The sequence below is a fragment of the Podarcis muralis genome, chromosome W (genome assembly GCF_964188315.1).
Source record: "Podarcis muralis chromosome W, rPodMur119.hap1.1, whole genome shotgun sequence".
NCBI classification, from domain to species: Eukaryota; Metazoa; Chordata; class Lepidosauria; order Squamata; family Lacertidae; genus Podarcis; species Podarcis muralis.
This window is the reverse complement of record NC_135674.1, coordinates 28,572,169-28,595,947: the sequence shown is the minus strand read 5'-3', so window position 1 is coordinate 28,595,947 and position 23,779 is coordinate 28,572,169. Positions and strand designations below refer to the sequence as shown.

The 23,779-nt window shown below is 45.2% G+C and overlaps 2 protein-coding genes across 2 annotated transcripts in view; both read left to right on the top strand.

The window, feature by feature from the left end:
* The window catches only part of LOC114584510 (unconventional myosin-XVIIIb-like), a 653,524-nt gene that overhangs the window by 523,155 nt on the left and 106,590 nt on the right, over positions 1 to 23,779 (top strand). The gene's annotated exons all lie outside the window — the stretch shown is intronic.
* LOC144326343 (kyphoscoliosis peptidase-like) lies at positions 1,788 to 11,655 on the top strand. Its single transcript, XM_077922878.1, has 5 exons — positions 1,788 to 1,793; positions 7,109 to 7,289; positions 8,526 to 8,643; positions 10,186 to 10,347; positions 11,532 to 11,655. Exons 1-5 carry the CDS (start codon positions 1,788 to 1,790, stop codon positions 11,653 to 11,655), a joined length of 591 nt encoding a protein of 196 aa, XP_077779004.1.

Below are 23,779 nucleotides of genomic sequence, written 5' to 3'. Positions count from 1 at the left end.
GTTAAGAAAAGTGAATAAGATGGACTATAATTGGAAATTGTTTTAGTTTAATAATGATATTGGAAAGCTGTTACTTTTAATTACAAGGAAACTCAGAAGGGAGGGATTTGAGGAAGTCAACCAAGATGTTTTAAAAGGTTGGACTTGTGAAGAATTAAGTTTGTTATTATTGTCTATCTGTTTATTGTTCCCCCTTTCCCCCCCTTTCTTCTTTCCCCTTTTTCCTTTTCTGTTTTTGTGTATCATCTTGCTTTGTGGTTTGTGTTATCACGGTGGAAAATTTAATAAAATTTATTAAAAAAAGAAAATGGTTTATTTGTGTTAAGGGACGGTGTACAGGAGTCTGTGCTTACTAGCAGTGATGCACAGCCTGCATGCAAAAATGAGGCGTTACACAAAAAATGTTTACATCCGTGGCCTCACTGACTTGGTCATTCAAATTGGCGTAGTGTAGCAAAAATGCCAGATTTGAGTGATGGATGTGAATTACAAGGCTGTGATAAATATCTTGACTGTAATGTATGCAAACAGGTCAAGAGCCACCAAGGGTCTTATCCTCGAAGTGAGAAGGTGAGTGAGAAACCTTTTCAGCTTGTTCATGCTGATGTGTGTGGTCCTTTTAAACTCAGCAGGGGCAATTCCCAGTATGTGCTAACTATAATTGATGATGCCACAAGGTTTAGTTGGGTTTATCCCATGAAGCACAAGGCAGAGGTTTTCCTCTAAGTTTAAAGACTGGGTGCCATATGTTGAGAGGCAATTCCCACACAAAGTTTAAAAGTTTCAATCTGACCGTGGAAGCAAATTTCTGTCAGATGCATTCCAATCATGGTTACAAAGGCATGGAATTGGGCACAGAAAGACAAACCCTCATAGTCCAGAGAAGAATGGAGAGGCAGAGAGAAAGAAAAGGTCTCTGCAAGAAATGATTGAGGATTCTGGCTTGTCCAAACGCTATTGATGGGAGGCGATCTTGACAGCCAATTATGTTCAGAACCGCTTGGTCCACAGCACGATTGGAACAACACCCTATTTTATGCTGTTCAGAAAAAAGCCCAAAGCTGATCATTTGCGCACGTTCAGTGTGAAGGCATGGGTTCATGTGCCACGATCACAGTGCAGAAAGGGTGACCCCAAAGCACAGCAGCTTATGTTTGTTGGTTACCAGGATTTGGGCAAAGGGTGGAGGTTTGTGGTTGGAAATAGTGGGCTACATGCTAATTCAGAGGTTTGGTTCCAGGCATCAAAGGGTGGTTCCTCACATTTGAGTGTTAAAAGGGAACCAGGCAATGTAAACACTGAAGAGAAAGGTGACAGGGCTGTAAAATCTGCATCTCCTGAGGCTAGTGAACAGAATGCCAGTCATTTTTCACCAACATCAAAGGATGAGTCTTACTCTCCTCTAAGGGGGCGAAAATCTGAGGGGGATGATAGTGAAGATGAGGCCAGTTTTACTCCAAGAAGATCAGAGAGGAAGAACATAGGAATTCCGCCAGATCGTTTTTAATTATTTTTCTTTTGCATTTTTCTTTTTGTAATATTTTGAAAATCTTAATAAATATCTTTTAAATATATATATATATATTACAGTCAAACCTCAGCTCCCGAACGCCTGCGTTTTGGAACGTTTCGGCTCCCGAACGTCGAAAACCCGGCACATTTCAAAACGATTGTGAGGCAATCATCAGTTCCTGAGGTGAAATTTTGGGGTGGGGAACGTCTGACCTCTGAGCACATCTTGCCCCCTCCCCAAGTCTTCCCCATTTGGTCCATGAGGCCATTCTCACATGCAGGTAAGGGGTGAGGCTTGACTGATAGGACATGGCTTTCCAAAGCTGCTTTCTTTGCACAGCCCTCAAAGCATGGGACTAGTTGTCAGGATCCTCTGAAGAAATGCAGAAACCAGGGACCCATTGCTAAGCAGGATGGCTCCCCCTTCATATCAACGCAGAACATCCCATTCAGTTGGGCTGAGCCATGGCACTCCTGGCAGAGAGCTCTTTGGCGAGCCAATACTCAGTACTAAGTAGAATTGCCCATCCCTTCAGATCCTTCTGAGCACTAAAAAAGGAGGGAGAGGTTTCTTCCCTTCCCTGTGAAGCCCAAGCTTGCTGAGCTCTTCAAGAGAGAGGTGGGGGCTCCCAAAGGCTTCCCCTCCTTCCTTTAAGCCTGATCTCACTGCAGTCCTAAAAGGGGGAGACTCTCCAAGACTGTAGTGATATTAGGCTCTTTCCCTCCTCCCTTTTAGGCCTGATGTCTCTTTGTTGGTAGTGAAAGGGATTTTGACCCAAGATACAGATCCCAATAAGGATCTGGCACACAAAGTCCAGACGTTTCCCACCTATTCAGCCTAGCTGGAGAGAGCCAACCTGAGGAAGCTGGCACAAGCTTCTATCTAGATGCTTCAAGAAATAGGGTGGGGGCTTGGCAGCGAAATAGAAATTCTAACAAGGCTGATGCGTCTGATAGCTAACCTAAAAAAAGGATCTAATTACTAAATATATATTCTTTTTCATGGAGCACATAGTTAAACTATGGAACTTGTTCCCACAAGAGACAGTAAAGGCCTCGAAACATCGATGGCTTTAAAAGAGCATTAGACACGTCCTTGGAGGAGAGGGCTATCAATGGCTACTAGCATTGATGGCTATGCTCTGCCTTCACAGTTGGAGGCAGAAATGCTTCTGAATACCAGTTGCTGGAAACCACAGGAGGGGAGAGGAAATGAGCAATGGGGACACCTTCTGTATCTGCGCTTCCCCACGCAGGGAACTTTGACACACTCCAGCGCTGGTTTGCTCAAACATGTTATGCTTTCCCCCTTTGTTTTGACTTCATGGATGCTCTTCCTGCTACTCGTCTCCTAATGCCAAGGTCTCCAAGCAAGGGTTTGATAAACCCAGATCAAGCCATGCTCTTCCCTCATCCCTCCAGTTGGGCATTTCATTCCTGGCTCGAAGCACTTAACTGTTCCTCCAAGGAGCGCCTTTCAAGTAGGCTTTCAAGATGGGAGGAGTACAAGCATCAATGCTGCCTCAGGAAGAAGATCTCTATGGTAAATAGAAGCTTATGTATGGCTATTGATCTGGATCCTCTGTGTCAGCTGCAGGGAACCTTTGGCCCTCCAGATGTTGTTGGGTGACAACACCTGTTAGTCCCAGCAAGCATGGCCAGGGATTATGGGAGCTGTACTTCCCCAGCATCTGGAGGGCCAAAGATCCCCTACACCTGCTGTATATATTAATGCTACTTAGTAGTGCTGCGTATCTTAGGAAATCATTTTATGAGCCCGTCACTCAACCACCCAGTGGCGTAGCTAGCCGCTCAGGGGCCCAAGCCACCACGTCACTCCCAGGAGAGATGCGTGGCTCGGGCGCGCTACTGGCCCCGCGGGAAGTGCTGCCCCCTGTGGTGTGGCGCCCAGTGCCCCCTCCCACCCCCCCAGCTACATCTCTGCACCCACCTCTTGGGATATCCTGGGAACAAGGCTTGAATGGTAAAAATTAACTGTGCTCAGTGTTATTTTTCTAGAAAAAGAGGTGCCAGAACTCACCACGAACGCTTCCCTTGTTCTTTTACAATGGCAATGGCACCAACCTGAGAGGTGCCAGAACTCAGTTCCAGTGAGTTCTGGCTGGGGGGGAAAGCTGCACTATATTTTTTCCCTCTAAGGCTGGAGCTTCAATATGTGGCATGTGGGTACATTGTCTCCCTCACCTCAAGCAGCCCTGTTTGTGTTCTTGCTATGCTACCATTATAGCAGTGTTTCCCAACCGGTGTTCCGCGGCACACTAGTGTGCCGCGAGACGTTGCCTGGTGTGCCGCGGGAAAAATTGGCGGGGGGGGGGGGGGAATAAAGGGGGAAAAAATTATTCCCCCACCGCCAGGCGTGGGGCTGGGGCGGGGGAAGCTTTGGCATCCCCCCAGATGCGCGCAGCTTTGGCATCGCTCTGGGAGCTTGCGGGGCTGGGGGAGGAGGAAGCCCTCCGCCAGCCTCCAAACCATGTCGGGAGACAGCGGGATGGCGCGCTGCGCCTCTCCCGCTGTCCCCCGAGTTTGCAGGGCTGGCGATGGGGAGGAGCAGGCTTCTCCCCCCGCCAGCCTTCCAGCCAAGTCGGGGGGCAGCGGCAAGGGCGCGCTGCGCCTCTCCCGCTGTCCCCCGAGTTTGCAGGGCTGGCGATGGGGAGGAGCAGGCTTCTCCCCCCGCCAGCCTTCCAGCCAAGTCGGGGGGCAGCGGCAAGGGCGCGCTGCGCCTCTCCCGCTGTCCCCCGAGTTTGCGGGGCTGGCGATGGGGAGGAGCAGGCTTCTCCCCCCGCCAGCCTTCCAGCCAAGTCGGGGGGCAGCGGCAAGGGCGGGCTGCGCCTCTCCCGCTGTCCCCCGAGTTTGCGGGGCTGGTGATGGGGAGGAGCAGGCTTCTCCCCCCGCCAGCCTTCCAGCCAAGTCGGGGGGCAGCGGCAAGGGCGCGCTGCGTTTCTCCGCTGTCCCGGACGGCTTTCAAAAGCCTGCCTTCAAAAGCCGTCCGGGACAGTGGAGAAACGCGCTGCCTTTCTCCGCTCTCCCGGGAAGGCAGGCAGGGGGGAGCAAAGGCTTTCGCCCCCGCCCGCCTTCAGAAGAGGTCAAGGACCTTCTAAAGCCATCCGGGACAGCGGTGAAACGCGCTGCCTTTCTCTGCTCTCCCGGGAAGGCAGGCAGGGGGGGAGCAAAGGCTTTCGCCCCCGCCCGCCTTCAGAAGAGGTCAAGGACCTTCTAAAGCCATCCGGGACAGCGGTGAAACGCGCTGCCTTTCTCCGCTCTCCCGGAAAGGCAGGCAGGGGGGAGCAAAGACTTTCGCCCCCGCCCACCTTCAGAAGAGGTCCAGGACCTCTTCTGAAGGCGGGCGGGGGGCGAAAATCTTTGTCCCCCCTGCCTGCCTTCCCAGGGGCTTTTAAATCGCCCCGGACAGCGGAGAAGTCCTCCGCTGTCCCGGGCGATTTTAAAATGCCGCCCGCCAGCATTTTAAGATTGCCCCGGACAGCGGAGAAGTCCTCCGCTGTCCCGGGGTTTTTTAAAATGCTGGGGGTGGGAAGAAAAGCCCTTGTCCCCCCCCCCCAGCCTTCAGAAGAGGTCGGGGGACAGACTGTCCCCGGACCTGGTCTGAAGGCGGTTTCCCTAGGAACGCATTAATTGATTTTCAATGCATTCCTATGGGAAACCGTGCATCGCAAGACGAAAAACTCGCAAGATGAAGAGACTTGCGGAACGAATTAATTTCGTCTTGCGAGGCACCACTGTATCCGGAGAGGCGGCCTTCAGGCGAGTTTTAATTTTAATTTTCCTTCTCCCACTTAATGCCCCACGCTCGCCCGAGCAGCTTGCAGTCCTCGGTAACCACGGCGACCCGAGGGAGGGGAGGGAACAGGGAAGTCGAGGGCGGCAGCGAGCCGCGATGACGTCAGTGGGCCGCGCCGCCTCGCCCTGGCACGGTGTGAGAGCCCCAGCTAGTGGCGCGAGCTTCAGAATAAGTGGGATCCGCGTGCGCGAGACCGAGATCGCGGGTAAGGAGCTCAGCCCTGGGCAGGAGGAAGCGGGGCCGCGCGTGCGGGCCACATCCCCACAGAGAGCGAGCCTCCCCCGGCCCACCACTCCGGGCAGGTCCACTCGCATGAGGGGGCGGCGATGGCGACGGCCGGCAGCTTGCCTGCAATGCCATCCCTCGAGCAGGCGAGGAGCCCGGAGGCTACCAGATGCGAGTCCTCTTTCCCACCCTGCTCGGGAGTCCAGAGCACTTGGTCGCATTCAGGATCTAGAGTGGGGAAGCGGGGCTTGTGTCTGGGCTGGACACATTGGGCTGCCTGTGCCGCTCGACCTGCGGGGAGAAATCAGGGTGGGAGTCACGACCGTGAGGCAGGGCTGCCAAGTGTGGCAGAAGAGGACACGGCCGTCGCACCTGTCCTTAGGTAGGAGCTTCTTCCGTGTCGACCTGCTGCCCTAAAGTCTTGGCTTTTTTCTTGGCTTTTTGGCGGTTGGCACAGAAGGAAGGCAAGGGGGAGGGGAAAAAATTGAAACTTACACTTTCGTGCGTCCCTCCCGGCGTGACGCTGCGCGCTGACGTCACGGGGCTGTAATGGTGGTGTGCCTCGAGATTTTTTTCATGAAACAAGTGTGCCTTTGCCCAAAAAAGGTTGGGAAACACTGCATTATAGTTCCTGAAATGAGCTTGCAGTTGGCGTTCTGTTGAATGCATATTGCAGACGGATGCAGTGAAATTTGCAGCCGGGGTTAAGGGATTCCTATCAAAGCCAGATGTTTGGTGCGAAGAGGGCTTCTCTAAGGAGGTACCAGCTCTTCCAGTGGGAAGTGCAAACCATGCCATACGCCTTGTGTACTGAAATTGATTTGGTAGTTATTTCCTCTCCTCGGGGAACTCCGAGTACTATACTTCTGTGAACAAGGCTAGCAGTCATTAACAGAAAATTCTCAGGGCCCTTGCCAAACCACAACTCCCAGGAATCTCTGGGGGGCCTCGCCAGAATTAAACTGGCATAAAATTAATATACTGGTGCAGTAATCAGCCCTGGGTTTCCCCCAGTGCTGTCAAGTGACAACAGTAGGGCCGGCTCAGGATCCAGGGTTGCCTTGGTCCCTCCCTGCCCCCAGAATGCCCCCCCCCAGTTGTACTTCCACCCCCCCAAAGGTGCAATCCTGGGGGCGTGGCGCCCGGCACGGTGTGGGGGGGTGCGTGGCGCATGTTGGGGGCGGGCGCAATGGTACCCCCTCCCCGATGGTGCCGGGGGCAGTGCGCTCCCCCCCCCCCGTTCCTCTGCCAGTAGCAATGGGGGAACTCTGCACTTGTGGGGAGACAGTAGCAAAGAGGATTTGGGTTTCAGCTGAAGATTGTAGAGATAACATGCCTGTGAACCCTGGAAAAAGGAAAGGTTAATCATGCGTCTCCCTTCAGAACAACTTCCCCCCCAAGGGTACATTTTTGGCAAGTATAATAAATTCTTTGATTGATCAATCAAGTAAAACACATACACTTAATTGACTAACTGTGCAACCCCAGTGAATTCAGCAAGAGACACTCTTGTAAGTGCACGCAGGATTGCACCCTTTAAACAAGTGGACTTAGGTAGAAGAAAGGAACTGGTACCCCCTCGTCCATATTAACTGCTTCCAAGTCTATTTCCCTTCTGTGAAACAGGTGAATGTCAGGAATAGCGTGAAAAACCTGGTGAGTGTCTTGCTCCAAAAAGCCCACAGTGACCTGGAGAAAGTGCGAGCCATTTGGATGTGGATCTGCCACCATATAGGTAGGTGGGGGTACCACCTTTCTGCATACTTGAGTCCCCTTGCCTCTGACAACTTCCGGTATTAAAAGATCAGCCTTTGTCACTGCCCTGCGCCCATGAATCCAGCTCTGTAGCAGAGTTCTTTAGCAGACACCCAGTCCAGTGATTGCCAGCCAAGGAAGATGGATACGTAAGGTCATATCAAAGCAAGTTATATTCAGAGTAGACCGGCTGAAATCAAAGGATGTAAGTAACTCATGGACATTAAATTTAGTGGGTCTACTCCGAGCATGGCTTCTTTGCAGCTGTCTCGGGCATTTTCACCATTTCATAGCCAGTCATGTCAGCTCCATTTGCACAAAGGATTCTGGATTGTAACCTGTGTGGATCAGTGATTTGGTGTTTGGCTCACACAGAGCTTGACTGGGATCTCTGTTCAGCCATGAATCTCAGAAGGGATCAGGAGGTGCTCATTGATAACAGAAATCACTGGGTTAAAGCTCACTGAAAGTGCCGCGGTAGCATTATTATCAATTTACGATGGGGTGGAAGGTTTGCAGGCTATGAAGGACTCGCTCACAAATTTATTGAAAGCTGCACGAATTATGATAGCTAGCAAGTGGAAGGGGCAAGCAGAATATAAAATGGGAAAATGGTATGAAGAGGTGTGGGATATATAGCTATTAATGATAAATGAACATGTGCCATTAAGGTAAGACGGGGAATATGCAGGAGGAATGATTTTGAGGAGATATGGAGGGTGTTTGTAGAATTTGTACTGTTACAACGGAAAGGGGTCAAACCATCGCTAGAGGTGTTGAAATTTGGGGAGGTTGGATAGTTACAATGGAATGGTCTCGCTGGTGGGGTGCACATTTTTATTCTTATTTATTTATTCTTATTACTTTGTCAAAATAAAGTAAAGGTCGCAGCACGGGAGGAGAGAAGGTGTCTCCCGACTCCTAACCCTTGCACCAGTGTGCATTTTTATTTGACAACAAGACCCTGGGTCTACACAAAGCAGATTTACGAGTGCTTCCAGACTTTCTCTTTTGAGGTGCGATTCAATCACATATGGGCAAATTCATGTTGTGCAATCAAAAGTTCATTTGGAGCTCTTGCAAGACAAGCCACCCCACCCCCCAATCAGATTTTGGAAACCAGGAAAGATATCGAGAAACACGATGGAAAGTGTTGCAAAGTGTTGCCACCCCACAAGCAAATCAGAATGGGTGCTCATTGTCTTTATTTCTACAGAATATGATGTGGAAGGCTGCTATAACCTGGACAAGGTGTCATTTAAACCAGCTGATGTCCTTCAGTCAGGAAAGGCTATTTGCGGTGGATACGCTCGACTCTTTCAAGAAATGTGCAGGTAACTTCTGTTGGCTCCAGCCATCATGGCAAGTGGTTGTTACTTGGCTGTAGCGATAGGAGATCTGGAGAGCCACAGGTTCCCCACCCCTTGCCCTAGGCAGCCATCTCCATGCTTAGGCGTGATCAACTCGCACATGACAGCCCTCAGAAATAAGTAAATCAATAGATTCTAAGCAGAAAATGGCGGGAGAGAGCTGGAGAGTCCTCATGGCTCATGAGGAGACCCTCCCCAGAACCCAAAGAGGACTTCAGTGGGAGCGGAGGAAGCCCCAAAGAGAACGGAGGCACAGTGGGGCTTTGTTTAGGCTGCTCAGCCTCCCCACCTAGTAGCTGACACACGTCACAGCATGGCAGCTGCTGCTGCTTTTCCACAGGTCCTCCAGCCAGCTCCAGAGCTTCAACTCTAGTTGAAAGGAGTGTTGTGGGGAGAGAGAGCTGGAGAGCAGGGAAAAATGAGCTTTTTTTAGTGTGTGCTCCTACTTACACAGGGACACGGGTGGCGCTGTGGTCTAAGCCACTGAGCCTCTTGGGCTTGCCGATCAGAAGGTCGGCGGTTCAAATCCCCACGACGGGGTGAGCTCCCGTTGCTCGGTCCCAGCTCCTGCCAACCTAGCAGTTCGAAAACATGCCAAAAAGTGCAAATAGATAAATAGGTACTGCTCGGGCGGGAAGGTAAACGGCGTTTCCGTGCGCTGCTCTGGTTTCGGTGTTCTGTTGCGCCAGAGGCGGCTTTGTCAGGCTGGCCACATGACCCGGAAAAACTGTCTGCGGACAAACGCCGGCTCCCTCGGCCTGTAAAGTGAGATGAGTGCCGCAACCCCAGAGTTGTCTGTGACTGGACTTAACTTTCAGGGGTCCTTTACCTTTACCCTACTTACACAATTTTTGCTTATGTGCATGGGGTTCCGGAACATGACCCACCATGTAAGTGGAGGAATGCCCACACTGTGAATGATCCTGAAGCAAACTTGCATATATAGGGCTGCATTGAATTGAGTAGATCCACTGGAATCCATAGACTTAAAAATTACTTGAATTTAATGGGTCTCTTCCCTGTGTGACTTAGTTCCTCATCCATACTTACCTTTGCTCTGTGCTTTATAGGCACAGGTCCTGGCTTTCCAGGTCCGTGTCCAAATGTTGTTGTTGTTGTTTCATCCCAGGAAAACTTGTGTTTTCCTGCCAAATTGGAGCAAATGAGAATCTGTGGAGAACCTGATTGCTGTTTTCTCTGATCCAGCAAAATGAAGGACGGCCACTCCAGCCTATCAAAGCGGTGAAAGCAACCACTTGTCCTCTTGGTAGCAACACTGTTCCTGAATACCTTCCTTCCCCTCTCAGTATTGCAGGGATACAGTGCCAGTATTTGATAGGCAGCTGCAGCGTAAAGGGGAAGAGCGACCATGCCTGGAATGCTGTCCGCATTGATGGAAGGTGGCATCTCTTAGACTGCACCTGGGGAAGTGGCTCTGTGAATACTGCTTTTAGCAAGTTCACTTGGTAGCAACACTGTTCCTGAATACCTTCCTTCCCCTCTCAGTATTGCAGGGATACAGTGCCAGTATTTGATAGGCAGCTGCAGCGTAAAGGGGAAGAGCGACCATGCCTGGAATGCTGTCCGCATTGATGGAAGGTGGCATCTCTTAGACTGCACCTGGGGAAGTGGCTCTGTGAATACTGCTTTTAGCAAGTTCACTTTCAGGTACGTTGTTAGGCAGACCAGGCAGAGCGTGGGACACACTGAGGGGATAGCAGAAGAAGAAGAGTTTGGATTTGATATCCCGCTTTCTCACTACCCTAAGGAGTCTCAAAGCGGCTAATATTCTCCTTTCCCTTCCTCCCCCACAACAAACACTCTGTGAGGTGAGTGGGAGTGGGGCTGAGAGACTTCAGAGAAGTGTGACTAGCCCAAGGTCACCCAGCAGCTGCAGGTGGAGGAGCAGGGAAGCGAACCCGGTTCCCCAGATTACGAGTCCACCGCTCTTAACCACTACACCACACTGGCTCTCACAGTTAACTTCATTTGCTTTCAGGTGGTTTTGTTTTGCTTGGACCACTTGTCAGAGTTTGCAATTTGATGGCCGCAGGGCTGATTAATGTAAGCAAGTGCAATAAGAATGCTGCAGCTAGGTTGGTGACTGGGAGCGGCCGCCGAGACCATATAACACCGGCCCTGAAAGACCTACATTGGCTCCCAGTACATTTCCAAGCACAATTCAAAGTGTTGGCGCTGACCTCTAAAGCCCTAAATGGCCTCGGCCCAGTATACCTGAAGGAGTGTCTCCACCCCCATCCTTCAGCCTGAGGTCCAGCTCTGAGGGCCTTCTGGCAGTTCCCTCACTGTGAGAAATGAGGTTACAGGGAACCAGGCCTTCTCAGTAGTGGCGCCCGCCCTGTGGAACGCCCTCCCATCAGATGTCAAGGAAATACAATAACTATCTGACTTTTAGAAGACATCTGAAGGCAGCCCTGTTTAGGGAAGTTTTTACTGTTTGAAGTGTTATTCCGTGCAGAGTGGCTGTGGAGGCCCGGCCAGATGGGCGGGGGTATAAGTAATATTTCATTATTATTATTGTTGTTATTATTATTATTATTATTATTATTATTATTATTATTATTATTAAGCCATGGGCATGGAGTGTCCTGATGGCAGGGATAGATACCATCTATTTATCCTCTTTGAACAGTTCTGGAGTGTTGTGCTTATTCTGGGCTACATGTGTAAAATCTGGGGATTCTGGAGGCGGGATTGTTGCAACACAGCAGCTTCCTCAACCAGATGCCCTCCAGCTGCTCTGGATCACCACTCTGTTTGCCTGCCTGGCCCTGGTGCTGATTTAGGCATTATTATGAAATACTAGACTATTGCGCTTTCTCCTTTTGCAGGTACGATGAGTTTTACTTCCTTACTCACCCCGCTCTGTTTATTAAGAAGCACTTCCCTGAGGACCCCAAGTGGCAGCTTCTGAAACAGACGGTGACACTGGAGCATCAGCATGATCTGACTTAAATGCAGAAGGACTGACCGTCGCAGTCATAAGAACATCAACCACTGAAAATGGGTAAAGTCAATTAGAAGCATCTGTCTTGTTCCCTTTGATATCACAGTTACATCCACAATCAGCCTCATGTACAAGCTGTTACTGCAGTGTAGATAACAGGGATGGAGAACCAGAGGCCCTTTCAGAGGTCCTGCACTACAACTTATCCAGAATGCGGCAGCTAGACTGGTGACTGGGAGCGGCCGCCCAGACCACAGAACTTGAAAGACCTACATTGGCTCCCAGTCCATTTCCGAGCACAATTCAAAGTGTTGGTGCTGACCTTGAAAGCCGCCTAAACGGCCTCGGTCCAGTAGACCTGAAGGAGCGTCTCCACCCCCATCGTTCTGCCCGGACACTGAGGTCCAGCCCCGAGGGCCTTCTGGCGGTTCCCTCACTGCGAGATGCCAAGTTACAGGGAACCAGGCAGAGGGCCTTCTCGGTAGTGGCTCCCGTCCTGTGGAACGCCCTCCCATCAGATGTCAAAGGAATAAACAACTATCTGATGTTTAGAAGACATCTGAAGGCAGCCCTGTTTAGGGAAGTTTTTTAATGACTGATGTTTTAATGTATTTTTAAGCTCCTGTTGGAAGCCGTCATCCCTGACTATCATGTGGTTGATGGGACATAAGAATTCAGCAACATCTGGAGGAAATCAGAGTGGCGAAGGCTGGTTTAGCACACCACCCCAGACTCTCAGCTGTGGTTAATGTTATAAAGTTATAGAGTTATTATAGAGTTGGAAGGGACCACAAGTGTCATTTTGCCTAACCCCCAGCAATGCAGGATTATTATTTTTGAGGCTCAAACCCACGACCCTGAGATTAAGAGTTTAAACAAGCTAGCTGGATGAGCCATGGTTTAAAGATGGCTTATCAAACCAATCAACCAGGGTTAACAATAAGCATAGTTCATCAGATTTGGGTGAGGCAACAAGCTGTGGTTAAGCCTAACGAGGATGTAGTTTCCAAACTCTTCACCGCTTGTGTAGAGGGAGGAGGGGGGAATGTGTGAGCCCACGCTTGCTTTGGCTCATTCCCAGCATACTAAACCATGGTTTCACTTGACATCTGAACTGGGTCTGTAAGTATCGACCTTAGATACCTTTGTTTGCCCCTAGTGCTGATTTAGATAGTGTTGCTAAATACTGCACTATTGACCTCTCTTTTTCAGGTACCATGTGATTTACTTCCTCAACCATCCTGTTCTGATTATTAGCACTTCCCAGATGATCCCAAATGGCAGCTTCTGAAGCAGACTTCTGCACCTGCAGCAGCTTGAATGGAATCCGCCTACCGTGTAATTTGATATCCTTCAAGGACAGTCACTTGTCTCGGGCATCACTGCTAAACTGACCACGGTTTTGATGCACAGGGTTTTTAGCTTGACACAAAGTTTTTAAAAATGGAAAACATATATAATATATATAACATGATACTTGTTTCAATGAGCTAAAATTGATTGCAGTAGCTATTTACAAATTTACAGTATAACAAAGAAATCGGGGAGGTGTTCCAGGATTTCTTTTTAAAGGCCGTATCAAAAAATGAGTAAAGTGGGAAACCCTAGATTGATTTTGAAAAGCAGATAATGAAAGGGTACAATTAATGTTTAGGCATAAACTTGTTCATATAAAAATGTGTTGAATCCATCCTTTACAGTACAGCAACACAAATCATTAGCATTTTATCCACCATATTCTTGAGACACCCTAATGTGGTCCTATCCATTCACTTAAAGTAGTAGCAGATTTTATATATATATATAGCAAACAGTAAATAAAAAGAGTACAATCCATAAATTGGTGCAAACTTTTGGGGCTTGCCTTTGATTTCCCAGTGTGTTTGTAAATGCAATAAAGTTTCACTGTTCTCCGCCAAATGTGTCCTTGTGTTTTGTTCCTCTTGCTTGATTCAGTTGTTTAATATGTGGCAATGTAATAAATTTACAGTCGTACCTTGGATCCCGAACGCCTTGCAAGTCGAACGTTTTGGCTCCCAAAAGCTGCAAGCCCGGAAGTGAGTGTTCCGGTTTGCGAACGTTATTTGGAACCCGAGCGTCCAACGCGGCCTACGAGGCTTCCGATTGGAAGCCACGCCTTGGTTCCCAAACATTTTGGAAGACGAACGGACTTCCAGAACGGATTCCGTTCGACTTCCGAGGTACGACTGTACCTACAGCATGATCACATCTTACGCGCAGAGGCATATCTAGGGGTTCTCTATGTAGAGGTGAAGGGGGTAAGGTCCTGAAAACTGCTGCTACTTAGGGGTCTAAAACAGATACATTTTTACTTAGCTTTAACACACTTACAACTGTTATTTTATAGTGCAGAGCAACAGGGACAGAAGGAACCATGAGAGAAGCGGTGACTGGCTTCACGGTTTTCCCCACATAATGGTTTTTTACACGGCACGCGCACACCTTGTGATTAATATTATGGCACTGTTACCACGCTGTGGACTTCAAACTTATTTCCTCACCCCCAAATGTATTGATACATTGCCCAGCCTTAAAGTATGTGTGTGTGCTCTATGCAAAAATCACCATGCGGGAAAAACTGTGAAGCCAGCTAGTGCCTCTACATAGCTCCATCCTGATTGCAGACATGGTGATATATTGGTACATTGCAAAATTTAGCTGGTGCTCTATCACGATTTTGAAAACCAGGTAACATCTAGCCCTCCTCTCAACCCTTGTTATTCTTCGAAAAGAATTTGTCTAAGTTTGCTTAAGTAAGTGGCTTAAAAGTGTGGGTTTGGATTAAGAAAAGAGGAGAAATGATTCCCTACAACAGGTAACTTATCAGTTTTCGTGAAAGGTGTCAACTTTGAGAGAAAGCAGTATTATTTGTGATGGCTAAAAGGTAAAGGGACCCCTGACCGTTAGGTCCAGTCGCGGACGACTCTGCGGTTGCGCGCTCATCTCGCTCTATAGGCCGAGGGAGCCGGCATTTGTCCGCAGACAGTTTTTCCAGGTCATGTGGCCAGCATGACTAAGCCGCTTCTGGCTAGCTATTCAGTGCTTTTTTTCTTTAAAAATGTTTAGGGGTACTCTCATTTTCTTACTCATATTTAAACACGGCCCCTCAATGAGGCCAAACTTAGATTCACAAAATGTTTAGGGGTATGCACCCCCCCGCGTCCCCCCAGAAAAAAAATCTGTCTCTCTCTCTCTCTCTCTCATCTATCTATCTATCTATCTATCTATCTATCTATCTATCTATCTATCTATCTATCTATCTATCTATATCTATCTATCTATCTATCTATCTATCTATCTATCTATCTATCTATCATCTATCTCTGTATTTCTTTCAGTAGAAGCGGAAAGTACTGTAATAGGAAAAAAGATAACCTATGTGATATATTAATTCAGCTTTTAAATCCATTGTATTTTCAGACATAGTCGGGTTTATCAAGGTGAATGAATAGGGCCTGCCAAAAGGGCCCGAGAGCATAAACTCACCACTGCCCTTACCTGCTTTTCTTGCCATTCCCATCCATCCCTCACCGTTCATTTGTATAAAACTGGAGAGAAACACTCTGGAGAATTCACTGAACTGCTATTCTGTGACCTGAAAAGTTCCCTCCAGGGGCTGTGTGTAGGGATCAGATGGGATTACCATGAGGAATTATAAAATATACATCAAGCCGTCGTGTCCACGATGAAAGCATTGTGTTGACTGGGTTTGATATATTGACGATAATTTCTGATTAAATCCCATAAGATTCTACATTCATGCCCTTTTCATGCCCTTTTGACTCTACTGCCCATTCCTCTCTTCCCCACTTGTCACGTACACAGCAGTTGCTTCGCCAGGCAGGCATCCTGTGCCATAAAGATAGTGGGCGAGTTACTTTGATGTCGTTTCTTATATATAATCTTAAAATGTTAATCTTGGAGCCAGGAAACAGATTTCACATTAAGGTGATAATGGTCACTGTCCTCCTGGCCATCCTTCTTATCATGTGTACTGATTTTTTATGACCTCCGGGGTTGCTGTATTCGCACCTTTGTAGTATTCATTCATTTACCCAAAGTATGTATGCCTAACTAGTGTTTATAGTTTAACTTTGTCCCCACTTGAGGTTTGTTTGAATGCTCCGAGGAAATCTGATTGGTTCTTACGAGCACTGTGTAAAGGATTCTTTTGCTAATAAAATGGCCTGGCGAGGGGTGTGGGGTACGCACTTTTCTCCGAGAGCCTTGCTGGTCAAAGCCCCGTGTCTTGTTTTTAATCAGGGTCCAGTCCTTCCTTTACTTTGCGAACGCAACAGCTGTGCCTGGAATGAGCTTCTGCTTCCTAACTATCCTAGGATTCCGGTCTGCCAGGCTTACCAGTTCCTGGCAAATAGACACTCCATGGACCAGTCAGTTGCTTCATTTCACAAACCCTGCTTTTGTAAGAGGCCCAAACAAATCAAGATGCTCTGGTTACCTTTTCGGCATAGATGCTCAGCAGGGACATCCAGGTAATGATTCTTCTCCCTTGGAGAAGACTTCTCAGTGCACCTAGGAGAAACAGGTAAGTTGGGTTGGGTTGAAATAAACGATTTTGATTTTTCCACCTGGAAGCCAATTTTCTTGTCCAAATTGTATGCCTCCATTATCTGATAATAATGAAGCCAGTCTCGCACTTTGTTCTTTAGTTTCTCAAAACTCTGCAGTTTTAGTCTATCTCCATCTTGTTTCCAAAATCTCCCAATATTTCGGCCATTTAACCTCCATATTGAGCTTTTTCTGAGCTTTCGCTTTCATCGGTGACAGCCACCTTGGGGTTTTATTTTCCAATAAATCCTTATATCTTATCCATATGTTAAACAATGCTTTTCTAACAATATGGTTTTTAAATCCTTTATGCGCTTTAACCTTATCATACCACAAATATGCATGCCATCCAAATACATTGTTAAAACCTTCCAAATCCAAAATGTCTGTGTTTTTGAGAAGTAGCCATTCTTTCAACCAGCAAAAAGCTGCTGATTCATAATAAGTTTAAAGTCTGGCAGGGCAAATCCACCTCTTTCCTTTGCATCTGTTAATATTTTAAATTTTATTCTAGGCTTCTTGCCCTGCCAGACAAATCTTGTAATATCTCTCTGCCACTTCTTGAAACAGTCCACCTTGTCCACAATTTGCAATGCCTGAAACAAAAACAACATTCTTGGCAATACATTCATTTTTATAGCAGCGATACGGCCCAGCAATGAAAGCTTCAAATTTGACCATATTTCTAAATCTTTTTTCACTTCAACCCAGCATTTTTCATAGTTGTCTTTAAATAAATTCCCATTTTTTGCTGTCATGTTGATCCCCAAGTATTTGACTTTCTTAACCACTGTTAAACCTGTCATATTCTGAAACCTCTCTCTCTCTATTGGTGTTAAATTTTTCTCTAAAACCTTGGTTTTTGACTTATTCAGTTTAAACCCTGCAACCTGACCAAATTCTTGAATCAGTTCTAAGACCCTTTTCGTACTAGATTCTGGCTCCTGTAACGTCAATACTAAATCATCTGCAAATGCTCTCAATTTGTACTGTTTGGCTCCGACCTGTATACCTTTAACCAACTGGTCCCTTCTGATCATATTCAGCAAAACCTCCAGGACCGATATAAAAAGCAATGGGGAGATTGGGCAACCTTGTCTTGTCCCTTTTTCTATCTTAAATTCTTCCGTCACCACATTATTTACAATTAATTTAGCCTTTTGCTCTGAATATATTGCACTTATACCGTTTTCAAAACCTTGGCCTACCCACATACCCTGTAAATTCTTTTTCATAAAAGTCCAAGAAATGTTGTCAAACGCTTTCTCCGCATCCACGAATATTAAAACTGCCTTAGTGTTTATATTCACTTGTAGTTTCTCTAGAATATTAATTATGTTTCTCACATTGTCAGATAAATGTCTTCCCGGGAGAAAGCCTGCTTGGTCTTTATGTATCTCTTCCACTAACACTCTTTTTAGTCTTTTAGCCAAAATATCTGCAAAAATTTTGTAATCCACATTAAGCAGTGATATGGGACGATAGTTCTTAAGCTGCGTCTTTTCAGTCTCTATTTTCGGTACAAGTGTGATATATGCTTCTTTCAACAACTCTGGTGCCCTTTTCCCCTCCATTATTTCATTACAGACCTCTTTCAAAGGTTGTACTAACCATTCCTTTAAAGATCTGTAGTATCTAGAAGTCAGTCCATCCGGTCCTGGAGATTTACCCAATTGCATATTCTGAATGGCACCTTCTATCTCTTGTTCAGTTATTTTATAGCTCAACATTGATTTATTTTCTTGAGAGATTTTTTGTAATCCATTTTTTTTCAAAAATCGATCTACATCAGTTTCTTTCTGTGGCCCTTGTGTATATAGTTGTTTGAAGTACCTCTGGAAGCAATTTCTGATCTCAGCTGGGTTCTGTATGTTCCTTCCTTCCACTTCTAAGTTAGTGATTGTATTTAGTTTTTGTCTTTTTTTCATTTGCCAAGCCAACAGTTTCCCACATTTATTAGCCGACTCAAATATCTTTTGTCTCATTTGTTTAATTTTCCATTCAATCTCTTGATTCATCATTTTCATCAATTGTACTTGATATAACTTTATTTCTCTCAGAATCTCCTGCGACTTGGGTTTTGCTCTCATTTTTTTTTCACCTTCCTTTATTTTCTCCAAAATTTTATCCTTCTTCTCATTCTGGATTCTCTTTTTTAGTGCGTTCTGTTGTATCAAGAACCCTCTCATAACAGCCTTGCTAGCGTCCCAGATTACTCTTTTTTCCACATTGGTGTTCATATTTATCTCAAAGTAGTCTCTCAAGGTTTTTTGGGCCTTTTTAAACACTTCTTCATCTCTAAATAAGGTGTCATTCATCCTCCATCTGAAGGAACCAGTTGGTATTAGTTTCATTTCCATCTTGACAGCGTTATGGTCGGAGCAGGTTTTTGGGCAGATTTCCACTTTTCTAATCTTTGGTGCCATTCCTCTAGTTACCCATATTTGGTCAATTCTAGTCCATGTCATTTTGGCTTCAGAAAAGAAGGTTCCCGGAGTCTAGAACAGCATGGAGATTTAGAGGGGCCATGAAGGCTACGTGAACCCCGAAACCACAGGAGGGAATCCTGGGGGACAAGCACCCTGCGACGCTGCCTGTGCTCGCCTGTGTTGCCGGCGTTTTAACAAGGCTGGAGCTGCAGCATAAAGGGGAGGCAACAGACTCCATGCTGTGAAGCCTCAAGCTCCGAGGGAAAGCGGCGGACCTCCAACAACAGCGGAGAAGCTGGGAAGGAGTTATAAAAACACTGTGGAAAAAGCAGTGGAGGTTAAAGAAAATATTGGAGAACATCAATTAGGGTAAGATTAATGGAATGTTTTGATAAGAACCCAGCGGAGAAGGAATAAGCTGGTGAAAAAGGAGGAGGAATCCATCTCTGGCGATAAGGTGATAAAAGAGTATAGCAAGACGCTGGGAGAGAGGAGGAAACAAAAAGAAGAAAACAAACCGCCAAGTGAGTGTGGTGTGGTGGAAAGACCTCAGACACAAAGTATAAAGTGTCGGAGGCAAGGTAACAGTTACAGCGGAATTATTAAACGGTTTAGAGAGAGGGGAAAAGACTTTTCTGTTTCATCGGGAAGGAGAGTGCTACAGCCAGCACGGATTTTCGTAGAGGTTTTCTGTTTCTAAACTGCAGGACTGGGGAGAATTGGGACTCAAACGGAGTATGGGAGATAGGTGCCTTAGCTGCACTTTGTGCTTAAAGACAGGAACTGTGAGACTGTGTTTAAAGTGTTTAAACCTTGTTTAAAGACCGTGAGACTGTGAAAAGATTGCCATACTGTGCAAGCTAAAAGGGGCCCACCTTCGTTAATTTAATCGGATATGCTCTTGATCTTCAGAGACGGCTGTGACTCTCTTGTCTCTCCTTGGGATTTAAAGAGACATACACCCCGGGATGCAAAGTTAAAGAATACGTCTTTGCAGGACCCTACCCATGAGAATCATCTGAATTTGGAGGCGTTTTGGTGGTTCAGGTGCTTACTATATTTAACCATAAGGCTTTGAGGATTCAAACACCTGTCTTGACTTAGATCCAGTCAAAATTGTACTATTATTACGCTCTTGATCTTCAGAGACGGCTGTGACTCTCTTGTCTCTCTCTGGGATTTAAAGAGACATACACCCCGGGATGCAAAGTTAAAGAATATGTCTTTGCAGAACCCTACTCATGAGAATCCCCTGAATCTGGAGGCGTTTTGGTGGTTCAGGTGCTTATTATATTTAACCATAAGACTTTGAGGACTCAAACACCTGTTTTGACTTAGGTCCAGTCAAAATAGTACTATTATTGTATTGTATTAGTATTACTTGACCTTAAATAAGAGTTAACTTTTGCACTGTACCAATTTAGTTAATTTTGGACCCCCGTTGTAATTATCCGAGGGACGTTAGCCTGGTTACCTCTATACCTTACCCCTACAGTATATTAGGAAGATTTAAACTCAAATACACAAATGCCGAACGGTTCTAAGAAAGGGGTGGCAACACCAGCGGAAAGGAGGCCTTCAAGACAAGAAGAGGGGAAGGAGGCAAGAGAAATTAGAGATTATGATAGCTTGATGGCCGAAATAAGAAAGGAATTTAAAAATAATGAACAGTACATTGAGAGAAAATTGATAGAGGTTCAAGATACCCTAGATAAGAAACTGGAGGAAGTGGTGGGAGAATTGACAGGAAAGGTTAAGGACCTCTCGGTAAGAACTAAGGGCTTGGAGGATTCAGTGAAGAGGGTGCAAAAGGACGCGAAAGACAGTAAGAAAGAGATGGACAGGATTAGACTAGAAGTTAAAGAGATAGGAGCAACACAGGAAGAGTTGTTGGACAACATGGCTATGACGCAGATGCGCCAGAATCAATCTAACCTAAAATTTAGAGGAATATCAGAGGATCTAAATGAGAATATCCGAGCTAAAGTGGTGAAAGAGCTGGCAATATGGTTAGATAGAAAAGAAGAAGAGATAAACCATGGTCTGGTAAACATATTCCGAATAAGAATAAAATCGGCAAAAGCCAGAGGGAAAAAATTGCCAGGAGATGTAATAGCCATGTTTAATTCATTGGAGATAAGAAATGAAATTTTGAAACAGAATTATGTTAAAAGGTTATATATTGGAGGAAACCCAATTATTATTTATAAAGAGATTCCTTCGAGATTTCTTCGAAGGAGGGACCCATATAAAAAATTAACAAATCAATTGAAGAAAAATGGGGTCCTGTACAGATGGGAGTTTCCGGAAGGTATTTCATTCTATTTCAAAGAAAAAAAGTTCAAACTGTCTACCATCTCAGAACTACAAAAATTTGCAAGGAGATATGAGAAGGACCTGGGGGAAATGATGGGGGAGGAGGAGGTGGGGAACCAGCAGGGGGAAGAAAATGGGGGGAGTGAAGAAGAAGAAAGAGAGGAGAGCTCAAAAGGAGAAGGAGAAGAACTAGAGAAAGGAGACAAAGAACAGTAGATTGCGCATAGGTTTGATAAGTTAACTTATATTACAGAACAGATGACGTTAAAAATACTAAACTGGAATGTGAATGGGTTGAACAATAAAAACAAAAGGAATCAGATTACGCATGTATTATTGAAAAAGAATTATGATTTAATATGTCTCCAAGAGACGCATATAATAAATAAGCATAAGAGACTATTATGTAATAAGAGACTGGGATTAGATTTTGTGACATCAGATAGAGTGAAGAAAAGAGGGGTGGTATTATATATTAAGGAAAAATATGAGCCACAATTATTATATAAAGATGATCAAGGGAGAGTAATCATTGTTCAGATGGTGTCTCAGGGAGAAAAAATAATTGTTGTTGGAATATATGCTCCAAACGATAAAAAATCTGCCTTCTATTCTGAATTAGGAGATAAATTGATGGAATGGATGGATCAAAAAATGATTTTAATGGGTGACTTTAATGGGGTGGTGTCTCCAAATTTAGATAAGTTAACAAAAAAACAAGAGAAGAAGGAAGGTAAATTACCGCGATCCTTTTTCGACATGGTAAATAATCTGGGATTAACTGATGCATGGAGACTCAAAAACCCCACTATAAAACAATATACTTTCTTCTCAAACCCAAATCAGAGTTGGGGGCGAATAGATAGCATTTGGATCTCGAAGGAATTAACTCATAATTTAATTAAATCAGAAATTCTCCCAAGAATTATATCTGACCATAATGCGGTTTACATTGAGCTGAAAGGCAAGGATATTAAAACAACTAGATGGAGAATGAATGAATTTCTATTTCATGATCAGAAGATCGTAAATAAGGCAATAGAGACAATAGAAGATTACTTTAAATGGAATTTAAACGGGGAAACTGCTATAGAGACGGTGTGGGACGCAGGAAAGGCAGTTATGAGGGGCTTTTTAATACAGAAAAATAGTCAAGTAAGAAAAGAAAAAGAGTCAAAGAAGGAACAGATCCTAACACAGATTATGGAAAATGAAAAAAAAATAACCATTAACCCCAGTGAGGAGATTGCAAAGCAGAATATAAAGATATTACAAGCTAAACTTTCTACAATAATTGACCAAGAGGTAGAATGGAAAATTAAAATGATGAATCAGAGGACATTTGAATCTGCAAACAAGATAGGCAAATATTTGGCGTGGCAAATAAGAGAAAGAAGAAAACAAAACACGATCAGTAAGATAAGGGAAGGAGAAAGGATTGTGGAAGAGCCAAAAGAAATAAGGAAGATATTTCAAAAATATTATAAGGACTTATATAAAAGAGGAAAGGAAACAAAACAAGAAATAGAGCACTTTTTGCAAGAACATCATTTAAAACAAATCCCAAAAGAAGAAAAAGAGATACTAGACCAGAAAATTACTCAAGAAGAGATAAAGAAGGCTATTAAAAAGATGAAAAATGGGAACGTGCCAGGTCCAGATGGCCTCTCGGCCAAATATTATAAAACACTAAGTAACCAAATATCCCCAGTGTTAGGAGAAGTGATGAACAATATATTAAAGGAAGGAAGGATCCCGAATACCTGGAAGGAAGCATATATTACTTTAATTCCCAAAAAAGAGGCAGATACCTTGGAAGTGAAAAACTATAGGCCAATTTCACTATTAAATAATGATTACAAGCTATTTGCAGATATAATGGCAGAAAGACTAAAAAAGGTTCTGAACAACAGAATACATAAAGATCAAACGGGCTTCCTTCCAGGGAGACAACTAAGGGACAATGTAAGGAACTTGATAGACATTATTGAATATTTGGATATGAGCATAGATAGACAAGCGGCCTTGGTATTCATAGATGCTGAAAAAGCGTTCGATAACATCTCGTGGGATTTCTTGAAGAAAAGTTTGGAAATGATGGGAATGGGAGAGAAATTTAGAAAAGGCATAGAAGCTATATACAAGGAACAGAAGGCAAAATTGGTAATAAACAACACCACAACAGAATATTTTAGTATATATAAAGGAACTAGACAGGGCTGCCCCCTGTCCCCTCTATTGTTTATAACAGTATTAGAAATACTAAACGAGAGACTGAGGGGGGCAACAGAAGTTACAGGAGTCAAGGTAGGAAAGAGGGAATACAAAATCAAGGCCTTTGCAGATGACATCGTACTAACCTTAGAAGACCCAAAAAATAGCGTAAAAGAAGCTTTACAAAAAATTGACGAATTTGGAGCCGTGGCAGGACTTAAGGTAAATAAAAATAAAACCAAAATGTTAGTTAAAAATTTAACAAAGGAAGAAATGATAGATCTAGAAAGAAGGACCGAAATTGCGGTAGCTAAGAAAGTGAAATATCTTGGGATCTGGGTTACAGCTAAGAACATAAATTTATACAAGGATAATTACGATGCCACCTGGAGGATTATAAAGAAAGACATGGAAATTTGGGAGAGGATGAAACTCTCCTATTTGGGGAGGATAGCTGTTGTTAAAATGAACATTCTGCCCAGAATGTTATTTTTATTCCAAACCATCCCCATACTTAAAGGCCTAAAACAATGTAAAGAGTGGCAGAGAGCCTTGGCAAAGTATATTTGGCAGGGGAAAAGGC

Excerpts from the sequence above, each read along its gene's own strand:
- LOC144326343 (XM_077922878.1), top strand. Across the intron at positions 7,290-8,525 it reads GTGGATCTGCCACCATATAG|AATATGATGTGGAAGGCTGC; the intron begins GTAGGTGGGGGT and ends TTATTTCTACAG. Across the intron at positions 8,644-10,185 it reads CTCTTTCAAGAAATGTGCAG|TATTGCAGGGATACAGTGCC; the intron begins GTAACTTCTGTT and ends TTCCCCTCTCAG.